Source organism: Pelodiscus sinensis, chromosome 21 (assembly GCF_052426305.1).
Source record: "Pelodiscus sinensis isolate ZL-2025 chromosome 21, ASM5242630v1, whole genome shotgun sequence".
Classification (NCBI taxonomy): Eukaryota; Metazoa; Chordata; order Testudines; family Trionychidae; genus Pelodiscus; species Pelodiscus sinensis.
The window spans coordinates 12,737,163-12,750,099 of NC_143072.1; the positions used below are offsets into that span (position 1 = coordinate 12,737,163).

At 55.7% G+C, this 12,937-nt stretch overlaps 1 protein-coding gene across 7 annotated transcripts in view; it reads right to left on the minus strand.

The window, feature by feature from the left end:
- Positions 1-12,937, minus strand: part of DTX2 (deltex E3 ubiquitin ligase 2) — a 62,183-nt gene that overhangs the window by 4,866 nt on the left and 44,380 nt on the right. For 6 of the 7 annotated variants that reach the window (XM_075904959.1, XM_075904958.1, XM_006117230.5 and 3 more), the window contains one exon: positions 426-496. In XM_075904959.1, coding sequence (XP_075761074.1) covers positions 426-496 — 71 coding nt within the window. Of the gene's footprint in view, positions 1-425; positions 497-3,985; positions 4,073-12,937 lie in introns of all 7 variants that reach the window. The other variant, XM_089772212.1, reaches the window with a different exon arrangement.

Consider the following 12,937-nt stretch of genomic DNA (forward strand, 5'->3'; position numbering starts at 1 on the left):
GCACTCACGTGGGTGCCTCCTACCATACAGAGACGCACAGGCTGCTCCAGTTCACCCTTGACAGAAAGGCAGCGAGCAATGGTCAGCTCTCCGTAGGAACAGGGACCCTGGCGCACCACTCACATGCGGGGAGCTCCAGACAGTGCATAGGCCTGGCAGATGCAAGAAATTCCAACCAACAGGCCTGGTTATCTAGTGTTGATAGGACCATTGGGAAGTTGCCTATATACGACCAGAGCCTCAGCTGGCAGGGGGCAGTGAAGTGGCCAGCCGTGGATCCGGCAAACAGTCTAAAGAACGGGGCAGGTTTTACCTGAGCCTTGCCCAATACGCTACGGCAGACCTCGCGCCCAGCCCTTCACCACTCCTCCCTGCTGAGGGGAGAGATGCCGTTGCCCGAGACGCCTGCGATTCCTCGCACTCACCTCATCCGCAGGGGCTCCTCTCAGCTCTTCCGCGTATTTCCTCACCACCTGCTCGGGCTCGCTCGGGGTCACTGAAGACGGGGAGGGAAGAAAGAAAAAGCTCAGAGGGAAATGAAGCCTCCAGGAGGGGCAACATGCGCGAGAGCAGGCTAAGGAGAGAGAGCAAAGCAGAGCAGCGGCAGGCCAGCCTGCTGAGGAGAAGGGGAAAGGGTTAGAGCTGGAGCAAGTTATTGCAGCGAGGCCATTCTGACAGGGCTCAGATGCTCTGGGGGCAGGAAACATGCATTTTCAGGCCCAAAAAGGGGCCGGGGCTCATGTAGTCAGACCTGCACAACACAGGCCAGAACATGTCACCCAGTAAATGCCAAGTAGATAAAGACTGGGCTGTCAAAGCTACCCCCGCACAGGGCTACCAGAGAGGGGTGGCCAGTCATGGCTCCCTCTGGCGTCAGGGAGAGCAGCCGTGGCTCGGCTCATCTAAACAGATTCAGGATCCTCTCTGGCCTTCTGGTACGTTCCGGACTGTGCCCTGCCCACGTCCTGCAGGCGACGCTAGGCAGCTGGAGGCCTAGCACCTTCCCAGCCCCAGGCTATGTCTAGACTGCAAGCCTCTTTCAAAAAAGAGCGTCTAGACTGCAAGCAGTACTTTTGAAAAAGCAAGCCGCTTTTCCGAAAGAAAGCGGCGAGTGAGTCTGGATGCTCTCTTTCTAAAAAGCCCTGTTGGCATTCAAGAACGCCTTTTTTCGAAAGAAAATACAGGACTATGTAGCACTTTAAAGACTAACAAGATGGTTTATTAGATGATGAGCTTTCGTGGGCCAGACCCACTTCCTCAGATCAAATAGTGGAAGAAAATAGTCACAACCATATATACCAAAGGATACAATTTAAAAAAATGAACACACATGAAAAGGACAAATCACATTACAGAACAGAAGGGGGATTTGGGGGGGGGGGGGAAGGAATGTGAATGCCAGTGAGTTAATGATATTAGAGGTGGGGAAGGGGAAATGTCTGTGAGTTAATAGAATTAGAGGTGATAATTGGGGAAGCTATCTTTGTAATGTGTAAGATAGCCGGGGTCTGTGCGGAGAGTGTCGAATTTTAGCATGAATGCCAGTTCAGAGGATTCCCTTTCAAGTGCAGATTTGAATGTCTTCTGAAGTAGGATGCAGGTTAGCAGGTCATTGAGACTGTGTCCTTTCTGGTTGAAATGACAAGCAACTGTTTTTTCTTTGTGATCCTGTCTAATGTCTGTTTTGTGGGCATTGATTCTTTGGCGAAGTGTCTGAGACGTTTGTCCAATGTACATAGCAGACGGACACTTTCGGCACATGATAGCATAGATTATATTTCTGGAGGCGCAGGAATATGTATTTTTGATCTTGTAACTCACTTGGTTAGGCCCAATAATGGTATCAGCAGAGTGAATATGTGGACAAAGCTGGCAGCGGGGTTTGTTGCAAGGGAAAGTACCAGGGTTGGTATTAGTGTGGTATGTCCTGTGGTTGTTGGTAAGAATCATCTTGAGATTAGGTGGTTGTCTATAGGAGACTATGGGTCTGTCTCCCAGAGCTTCTTGGAGTTTAGTGTCCTGTTCCAGTATAGGCTGTAATCTATTGATAATGTGTTGGACAGGTATAAGTTGGGAGCTGTAGGTGATGACAAGTGGGCCTAACCAAGAAAAAACAGTTGCTTTTCATTTCAACCAGAAAGGACACAGTCTCAATGACCTGCTAACCTGCATCCTACTTCAGAAGACATTCAAATCTGCACTTGAAAGGGAATCCTCTGAACTGGCATTCATGCTAAAATTCGACACTCTCCGCACAGACCCCGGCTATCTTACACATTACAAAGATAGCTTCCCTAATTATCACCTCTAATTCTATTAACTCACAGACATTTCCCCTTCCCCACCTCTAATATCATTAACTCACTGGCATTCACATTCCTTCTCCCCCCCCCCCCCCCCAAATCCCCCTTCTGTTCTGTAATGTGATTTGTCCTTTTCATGTGTGTTCATTTTTTTAAATTGTATCCTTTGGTATATATGGTTGTGACTATTTTCTTCCACTATTTGATCTGAGGAAGTGGGTCTGGCCCACGAAAGCTCATCATCTAATAAACCATCTTGTTAGTCTTTAAAGTGCTACATAGTCCTGTATTTTGTTTCAGCTACACCAGACTAACACGGCTACATCTCTATCACTATTTTTTCGAAAGAGCACTTTCAAAAAAAGGCGTTCTTCCTCGTGAAATGAGGTTTACCGCTGGCGAAAGAAAAGCCGCGTTCTTTTGATTTAATTTCGAAAGAACGCAGCTGCAGTCTAGACGCAGGTGAAGTTTTTCGAAAAAGGCTACTTTTTTCGAAAAAAACCCTGAGTCTGGACACAGCCCCAGTGTCTTGCTCCACTGTCTCAAGACCATCCACACGGCAACGGCGCAGACCTCACGTATCCCAACGTTACAAAAGCAGCTCACAGACAGGCGCTAGGCAGAGCAGTCTCTGGGGCGTGCAGGGACACAGCCTGGCATTCGGGGCAGGAAAGCAAACCCTTCCTCAGCCAGGACAGGCCTTTCGTGGGACCTTCTCACGGCTGGCTCCTCCCACGGAGCACAAGCCACTGGGATTTCCAAAATAAGCAGGGGGCATCCCTGGGATTAGGGATGCCTAATGAATCGTCCTGGAGAGGGAGGCCCAGGCCCGCCAGAGGTATTCAGCCAGGCCAGACTCCAGGAGAGTTGTACCTGTGAGGATCTGGGCCCAACCCTTGGGTTCGCCCTGAGCGAGTTCTCCCCAAGTAGAGAGCCAGCGCAAGCACGTGTGCCCCACTGCAGCCCCTCTGCTCGCCCGTCAGCATAGGAATGGATCCCTCCCCATCCCCCGACTCGGGGCTAGGATCCTCCTCGGGGCTCGGCCCCGTGCTCACCTACGTGGCCGTCTTGGCAGAGGCCACAAAGTGCCACGCTGGTGGTGCCCTGGGTCCCACGGGCAGCCGGAGGGAGACCTCCAGCTCCTATCAGGTAGGACACCAAAGAGCTCTCAGAGATCAGCTTCTTGCCCTCGCTGGCACAGCTGTGGGGCCAGCCGCATTTCACCACCCTCCTCCCTCAGGCAAAACACCTCCTGGAGGCTTCCCCACCCCAGCGCTGAAACATGGGCAGTGGGAGGAGGAGTTCACCCTCCTCCACCTGCAACGGCGATGCCCCCCACCCCTAAAACATGCCCATGGAGCTGGGGGAGCATCCTGCAGACCACCCCAGTTGCAGAACGCCAGAGCTGGGTTTGGCAGAGGGGCCCCGACATGTCCAGGCCCAGTTGCAATGGGCGCTGGGCAGCTCGGGGTTCGACTGCTCCAGCAGACCAGGTGACCCTGGGATTCAGCGCTCACGGGGCTCCCCAGCAAACAGCTCACAGGCTGGAGGAGGATTGGCTCGGTGTGGGATGGAGGCTGGGAGCCAAGAGCCCGTGAGGGGTCACCTGGGAAACAGGCTGGGGCCCCGGCAGTGGCACACGGTGCCGCCTGACCCGATGGCAGGGTGACCCTGCTCCTTACCCGCAACTGGGCCCGCCACAGAGGCCAACAGGCTCTTCCACCAGCCTGTGAAGGGAAACATTTGCACAATTGACGGTCGGACTCCACCTAGCGGAGGGCAAGAGAGAGGACTTGGTCACAGCAGGCCTAGCACCCGCGGCCACTCGCTCCCCACTGAAAAGCCAGAGACCTGCAGCCCCCAGGAGCTGGAGGGGGGCAGGGTGGGGGAAAGAGGAGTGCCCAGATAAGGCTATTACCGGTGAGTAATTCTTCCTTGTCCATTCTCCTCTTCCCCCCTCCCAGCCAGCAAAGCGGGGAAGCCAACGGTCCCAGGCAAAGGCCCACTCAGAAGGGGCTTGCAGGGAGAACTCAGCCTACCACAGTACCGCGGCGTTTCAGTGGGGGGTGCTCCAGGCTTCCCCACCCACCGTCTCAGTCCCTGCAAGGGCAGACTTGCTCTCTGTGGGGTCTACGTTCATCTGGCTTGCGGCGTCCTCAGGTCAGGGTTTCTCAGTTCACCTCGCTCAAAGGCATTTCCCTCTGCCGCACACGTGCGCTCTGGGCATTTCCTGCAGGGTCCTCAAAAGCGAAGGCTCAATGGGGCAGTTCCACCTGCGTGACCCTGTCCTCTTCCAAGTCTGCCACCCTGTAAGCCCGGCACCATCCAACAGGCCGAGGGCTCCGGCTCGGGTGTGGCCGAGCACCATATCTCTAAAGGCAACTCAATCAACCGGCCTAGGGCTGATGAACAGTCCAGACAGGTCCTAGCACTCTCCCCAGCAGCTCGGAAATGCTAAGAGGAACACCTGGGAGTTACCACTTACTCTGATCACAGAGGAGAGCAGCTGTGGATGCGCAGGGACTGGGCCTCATGGGGACGCGAGTCCCATTCACGCAGAGTCATTTTCCAGCGTAGGAAGCAGGGAGGGAGTGCCAGGCACTTTTGCCAAGGGGACATTGCTTGGCCAAGAGGGCAAAGTTCTGCTGTTTCAGGTCCCTCCCTTGACTCCGGACATCTGACAACTTGGTCTCTTAGAACCTCCAAGAGCTGATTTTGTGTCCTGCAGAATCCAGGGGCGCTCGCCTGCCAGATCAGCCAGTTTTCTCCTAGGGGTGTGGCCGGATCTGCACGCTCCCCCATCGGCTTGAAACGCCTTGTTGCTAACGCCACACTGCTGAGCGGTATGGAAGGGCGACTAACCGTTCTGGGCAGGCTGAGGGGAGAGGAAAAGCTGCCTTGGGGGATAAAAGATCAGCACGTAGCGACGCCATTGCGCCGGCCTGCAATCGAAAGGGCCATTTTCAGAGGGCAAACCCTGACTGCACTAAGTCACTGCCTGAACTCCCACGAATACCAACGGGACCAAGTTACAGCCCAAGACCTGTCGCCACAGGGGAACTAGCCCCAGTCCACACAAGAGACTCCCCCACCCCTCAGCAGTGTCGCCTTAGCAACATGGCGTTTCAAGCCGATGGTCTGGAAGAGATGTGTGGATTCTGAAGGCCAGAAGGGGCCACGATGACCCTCTGGTCTGGCCTCCTGAGGAGCGCAGCAAGGGGAGCCTCGCCCAGGGATAACTGCATCAGGCCCAGAGCTCCTGACGTGAAGCAATAAGCACAAGGAACGAGGCCCAGCGAGGCGCGAGATCCTGCCATTCACACCCCCACGGCACTAACCTGAGTCCGCGAGGAGCCAGGCCACAAGGACACCTCCCCAGCTGTTACGAGATGCAAGAAGAGGGAGGGGAACGGGCTTGGGCCTGTGCCAAGCGATCCCACCCTCATGCCTCCCGTCAGATTCAGAACAGCCAGGGCGGGAGCCGTTTGAATGACCCGACGGGCAGACTCAGGGCCTGGAGCCATGGTAGCCAGGACCAGCCTAGGACGGAGCAGACAGCAGAGGCCCTGCTTCAGTTTGCTTATCACTCTCTGAACTGCAGGAGAGGAGCGGCACCACCGTGCTGCACTCAGATCGCAGGCAAGGGTCTGGCGGAGCGTCGACTCGGCCAGTATAGATGGGATCTAGCTGGGCTGCTTCTGGACTCAGCCCAGAATTCCATCGCAGCACGCTTCCCTCTCCTCTCCGGGGGGACAGACAGGCCCGTGGGCAGGAAGCAGCGTTTCGCCACGGCCACACGGCATGGGGAATCTCAGCAGTCCCTCTCCGGCTGAAGTTATAGGCTGAGCCAAAAGGACCAGGCAGGGAAGCTCAATCGCACTCTCCTACAGGGCCAAGACACCCCGCAGGACCCTGAAAAGTTCCCAAACAGCAGCAGCTCTCGGGCTTGAGCTCAACTGAGCCTGCAGGAACCCGAAACCCAGCGGACACCAGGATCCCCCCTGCAGGTAGGGCCCTCCCTGGGCTGGCCTGGGGAGCCTGCGAATCACACTTCAGAGGCTTTAGATACAGATAGTGCAGGTGTTCCTTGCACCTAAGCCTGCCCGCAGAAAATGCCAAGTGCGAGTCTGAACGAGGGCTCTGTCCCCCGTGGTTAGAGCTCAGCTGGACGCGTCTTCCCCAAGGAAGTGGTTTGCACTGCCCTTTTAGGGGGCTCCTAAGGGGAAGAGGATTCACGTGGGGGAGGGGCCACCCGGACTGGGGAGGAGCTTACCGGAGGGGGGGGGGGTGAAGCACAGCCCTTCAGAGGGGGTGGTATGCACGCTGGAGGAGCAGACCAGAGCTACTCCCCTTTAGCATGTGACTTTAAACCCTGCCCTTGTTGTAACTTGTATTCAGAGGGGAGCCATGGCCAGAGCGCGCGGGGAGCACTGTGTGGGTGGGGAACGATGTGTTTTTTCCCCACGTAGCTAGGCAATCAGGGTCCTCATGGAACTCCTGAAGATACCAACCCAAAGAGAAGAGGGGGTACAAGTGACAGGGGCCACCCCCACCCGCAAAGCAGACCAGCTGGCAAGGCAGAGAGGGATGAATGCGCAGCCTTTTGGTAACAATGTGGTCTCAGGAGACCTGGAGTCTAGTCCCAGCTCTGCAACAGGCTCATCTGTGTGACCCTGGGCAAGTTCCCAGTTCATTCTCCGCGAGTCCTCAGCTCTCTTCTCCTCCTGAGGACCTGTGGACTCGACAGCCTGATTTGAAGGGTGAGGTCCTGAACCCCGAGCTCTGGACGTTCTTCTGCAGGATGATCCTGACCCCCTCTCCCAAGTGTTCATGGACTCGGAGGTTTATTCTTCCCGCTGTTTCCTGGGACACAGCACGAAGAGAGAGGGGAGACCAACAGGGGGGAAAGGCAGAGATGCAGGAGAGACATTTCTCAGTCTTCTGCACCACAGCTCAGTTCTTTAGGGAAGGGTGGCACCTTGCTTGGTTCTTCCACCGGGCCTGACCTCCAGCCTTTCAACCAGAGGTGGGGTTGGCATGCACAGCAAGCGTTAGCCCTTGGCCAGACCAAAGATTCCGGTCTCCTCTGCCTTGGGTTGGCGACTCGGAGGGGGTCAGAGAGAGGATCGACCCCATACTTGTACTGCAGCAGGTGTCTCTTCAGCAGGCCTCTCTCGCCAGCCTGCAGAGATTAGCTCCAGGCCCTTGCTCCTTCCGCCCTCGACAGGGCTTGCTCCTCTACATTCGGCCAAAGAGCGCAGACTCTCCTTCACTCTTCTGGGTCCCGCCAAGCGTGTGAGCGAGACGGGAACCTCTGCTGGGTTCCGCTGCCGGCTGACCGTTGGGAGGCTCATGCTTGGCCGATGCAGGCAGAGAGGGGGACCGGGAGGCCTGGGCGCCAGAAGCACTGCGACAATCTCACTAAGGGCTGGAGACTTGGGTTCTTCCCCCAACCTCGCAGGGCCTCCCTGGGGCTAAGGCAAGCTCCCAGCAGGATTGGTGGGATGGAGATGGGGAGGGACTCTGCCCAGCCAGGCCATCAAAAGCATCCCCCTGCTCATGTGAGCTGGGCTAGGCCAGGGACGAGGGACTCGAGACGCTGGTGTGTTCCAGCTGCTTGCTACCAGCCAGCAGCAGCGGGAGGATTCAGTCCCCAGCAGTCCCCTGCTCCTCCATTCCCGGGGGCGGTGCCTGCATGGGGAACAGGCCGGCTCCCTTTGGGGCCAGAACGGGGAGACCTGGAGCAGTAGCAGCACTCGCAGGCCACAGTCACTGGGAGAGAAGGGGAGTCCCAGCTGCCCCGGCCCAGCGCTCCCCAGGCTAGATCCCCAGGTCACGGGGAAAGATGTTCCTAGAAGGCAGCTGCCCCTGCAGCCAACAGCTGTGGAATGCAGAGGGTGGAGGAGGCAGGGAGGGGCGCAGGTTCCAGGCCTGGCTGGCAGGTGGGACCAGCCCAGCAAGCTGGGCAGGGCTGTAAATCTTGCCACCGGTTGTGGTCACTGCGAAGACAGAGGCTCCAACCTTCCTTGCAGGAAACAAGCCGGGTCTGCAGGTTCTGCGCCAGCTTGGAGGTGGACACCCGGCCTGCACGCCCGAGCTTGTGGCTGGCGAGCACAGTCCGAGCCCTACGCGGCCGGTTAGCTACATGCATGGCGGCAGGTGCTGCTCAACACACTCACTTCTTCCAAGGCGGTCAGGCTGAGCACAGCACCCGCCTCGGACTGGGCCCGTGAGCTCGGACGGCTGGTGGGTATCGGAGGCAGGGGAAGGCAATGCCTTCCCAAACTGCCTGGCTGGCTCCGCCCATACTCCACTCCCAGGCCCCGCCCCCCCTTTCAGCACAGCTCCCTCCAGTCTCCTGGGGCTTCAGCTGCGTGGAGGCTGGAGCCAGGAAGACTGGAGCTGCCCACCCTCCCCATGCTCCAGGGCTAGGGCGCAGCCTGCTCAGAGTGTGAGGATGAGCGAGGGGCCTGCTCCTACAGTGGGGGGCTTGGCTCCCAGGGGCCTCAGGCAGAAAGGGTGGGGCTAAGGGCAGCATCTCCCAGCTCATGAGGATCAGGCACCACATACCACACCCGGGCGTGCTCCCTTCTGGGCTGCTCCTTCTGAAGATTCTTCTTTTCCACTGGGCTGGGAGCTGGGGAGGGAAAGGCGACTGCCGGGGAGGAGGCGGCAAAGGCACAGAGGGAAGCAGATGGCTGGATTTACGCCAGCGGAGCGGTCTGCTTAGGAGGCATCCGAACGCTCTTGGCCAGGATGCCCCTTTCCACAGCACAAGCCAAATTAAAGCTGCTTCAGAGATTCACCCAAATAAAGAAATATCGAGGGTGCTCCTTGCTCAGCTGCACAGATGTGGGTTCTCCCGATGACTTATAGGAACCATCCAGGAACAGGGGAGTTTACAGAAGCAAACTAACTCAGGGTCCCTGCCCAGAACCACCCCCACTCTCCGTTAATAGGGAGGCCCGGAAGAGGCAGCAAGGCCACAGAGAGGCGGGAGGATGGTGGGGTCAAGCAGAGCGGAAGGTAGATCAGATGCGTCTTGCGGGTACAGTTGCGGGGACACCGGCCTTTGAATATTTATGGTGTTCTGCCATCGCACAAACCAGGGCTCAGTTCCTACCCTGAATCCTCCAAGCCTGGGATATAAAACCGGCCTGCTGGACCGCCTGCACTCGACTGCAGACTGTTGAGACCAATGACACCCGCTGAACATGCAGCTTCCTGCCGGCTTTCCTCACTTTGTGCCTCTGCTAAGCACTGCGCCACAGACCTGTACCCGCAGAAAGGCATTCCAGATTGTAACCTGGAGACCATGGGGAGGAGCTTTGGGTCACCTGGCCTAGTCCCTTCTGCTGCTGGCTACCAAGGGGCAGGGCCAACACGGGAGTGTTTGAAAGTCAAGCCCTCCCAGGTTCTGTCTTTGAGCTGGGTGGATTCACGCACTAGAGGCCTGACTATTTTCCTACCAAAGAGGTGCCAGATGCTGGCACAACATCCCCATCTACTGCCACTCGCCTTCCCTTGGTATTATGCCAGTGATTCCCAGGAGAAACTACAAGCACCCTGCAAGCCCAAAGATGCTGCCTGCAAAGCTAGAGGACTGGCTCAGGACACTTGAAGAAGAGACTTTCAAAGATCTCTGCACCCACCAGGGCACCGAAGTAGGTGGCCAGATTTTCCAGGGATATTAGCAAGCCTCATGCAAGCCAGCTGCTCAGCTCCTTTGAAAAATTGATCCCAATGGGGATGCGGAGCTTTGGCCCCAAGAGGGCCTCCTGAACTTGCCAACTGATGTGCCTGGACTTCATCTACAGTTAGCTCCATGTGCTCCACAATGTGAGTGAAGATCCGTTCCATCTAGACTCCGACCCCCCTAGGTTTTCCACCAAAGCCTAGCATTGTCCCACAAGCTTGAAAAGACACCCAACTAAATGCAGACCCCCTAAGCAGTTACGAGATCTACACAAGCTGAGAACAACAACATGAGTCAACAGATGCACCACCGATGTATTACCCTGATCTGTACTTTAAGGACAGTGGCCTTAGTCCAAATCTTTAGTCTACTCCTACCCTGCATCGCTCTTCCATTGCTCTTTGGAGTTGATAGTGGGTTGAGAAATTCTCGAGAAAAATCTGATTGTGTTCTCTATCACCCATTGGGCACTGATAATGTGGGAAGGGAAGAAAGGTTGGTTGTTCTTTCATTTCCCGAGAGGATAAATTATTTTCCCAAGGCTTCCAATTTGTTGGAAGAAAGAAACCTCTGATGAAGATGAAGACTTTCGACAGCTCACATTTATCAGCTGTGTTTTGGATGCTTGCTCAGCACCCCAAGCCCCTCCTTTGGGAGACTAAAACGTGCCATATGCTTTGCTGCAGATATTATTTCACACACAACACCTGCCAAACATGGAGGCCTGAGTTCTAATTCAAAGTAGGGGAAGTTACCCCCCTCCCCCCATATTTTTGCACAGCTTTCTCCTGGTTTTGAGGCCAGGGGACGTAAGGTTCAGCCACACAAAGGGCTCATACATTCAACCACTTATGCTGCTATAAGTGATGCTACTCGGGGGTATAAATACATCACCTCCCTAAATTACATCTGTTACATCAACCCGCACATCAGTGTGGACAGCACTAGGGCAGGAGGGGAGCTTCTGCTGCCGATAGTGCCCCCGCATCTTGCGGAGATGGATTTAACAGCCTCCCACGTTGGCACAGAGTGTCTGCGGTGCCCAAGTAGCAGGTCTAGCCCTCAACTGACAACCAGCTGTGCCAGCAGAGAGCCTGAAGTTTCCCGAAGCGCTGCACGTGCGTTAGGGCAGGCGGTTTCCATGTTCTTTGGCGGGGAGGATTCCTTGACTGGAGGTTTTAGCTCAGTTTCCCACAATGTGCTCTAGGGACCGCAGAGGCTGTCGGTGGAGTCTAGAAGGGCTCCAAGGTATGGGATGCAGGGAATGGAAGATTGTGTAGTCGCCTTTCCCCCCCACTATCACCAGAGGGGGTGAGGGGGAAATGCGTGTTGTTGACGGGATTAACCGTTAAGCTCAGGCTTTTCGGTTTATCATGTAGTTGTTTACATGTGGACATCCCTAGCACTCACTATATTAGTCTGGCATGATGGATTCGGATCCCTCTGCAGCACTGCTGCTATAACGTTATGCCAAGATAAAAGTGTTGTTCTCAGTTTTACATAAGGTAGGTGTGCTGAGGCAGCTTGCAATGCACTAGCCCTAGGATTCATCTGTACGAGAAAATCATCTGCAGGACAGAGAACACCAGGGATCTGCTAATCCTCTTCCTCAGTCCATCCAGGCTGTGTATTTACAGAAAAGAACTGCCATCCAGATTTGAATTCTTCAGCTGTTTCTCTTAAACTGCATGTGGCTTGGATCTGCTAACAGACCAGCCTGACCTCGTCATTAAAATGCTCTGTGAAATCATGTAGTGAAACTATGGAAGCAAACTGCAACCATGCAGGCATTTGGGATAGCTGAGGTAGACTTAAAACCATCCACCAGAGAAACTGACAAAGTTCAGCCTCCTGAGTTCTAGGGTGCTAGAAAGGCCTGACTTTTAGGTTCAGAAAGCATCCCATTCCCATGGCTGGAACGGACAGATTTCAAGTACTTACACGGTTCTCTGATGCTTTCACCCAAGGATGCTCAGTTTACAAATCTCTCTGGGATAGAAGAGTGAGTGTGTTTGGTGATGCAACAACTGAGGAAACCCACGATCAAAGCCATCTCTCAGCCCATTTCTGACCTTTGCAGCTACCAGGCCTACAAAGGAGGACTGGGCAAAGAACAATCAACATGAAAAACACGCTAAGTAATGGCCAAGGCCGTCCAGCAGGGACAGCCCTGTAATACTTGCAGGGACATAATACTTTAGAGGGCCTGATCCTTTTCTCTCAGGGAGCTGTATGCTCAGAGCCTTGCAGGGTTGGTTGCCCTAAAGCAAACAGAACCTCAGTGAGCCAACCAAACAGCGAATGGAATAAACCATTCTTCTCCTCTGCGGGGAGACACCCAACCCTGGTAGACTAATATGGGACCTCTGGGATGGAAAAGGCCTGGTGAATGGAGCATCTCCACGCACAAGCCACTTAGATAACAGTGAGCTGGATCCTTTCAGTGCCATGTGGGAGCTGCAGGTCCTCAGCACCCCTCAGACCCTGCCAGATGGTCATGAACTATGGTTCACTGATTGGGGAGGTACCATCCATCATCCCTCGCTCCCTTTGCTTCAGCAAGAGGCTGGAGACAAAGCTTTTGCTTCCTCCAGCAGGTGGCGCTGGCCCCCTAACGAGGGCTGGTCCCTGGGGAGTTCTGGGGCTGGCAGGAAGCCAGATCCCACAGGGGTGCGGGCAGGCAAGCGGCAAGTCCCAGCAGCAGACTGGGGCAGGAGGAGTCTGCTAAGGGCCGCACCTCCGAGTGGGTCTAGAGCCGGCTCCCTGCACCGTCAGAGCCACCAGCTTTTCCCCAGCCGGGGTGGAAATTGCTACGCTCACTCCACGACTCACTCGCTCAGCCCAGAGCGGGGAAGGGCTGCGGGAGGCGCTGCTCCATGTCTGGGCTCGGGGGAGCCAACGGCCCTGGGCTGCGCACTAGGCTGGCTACTTGGGACGC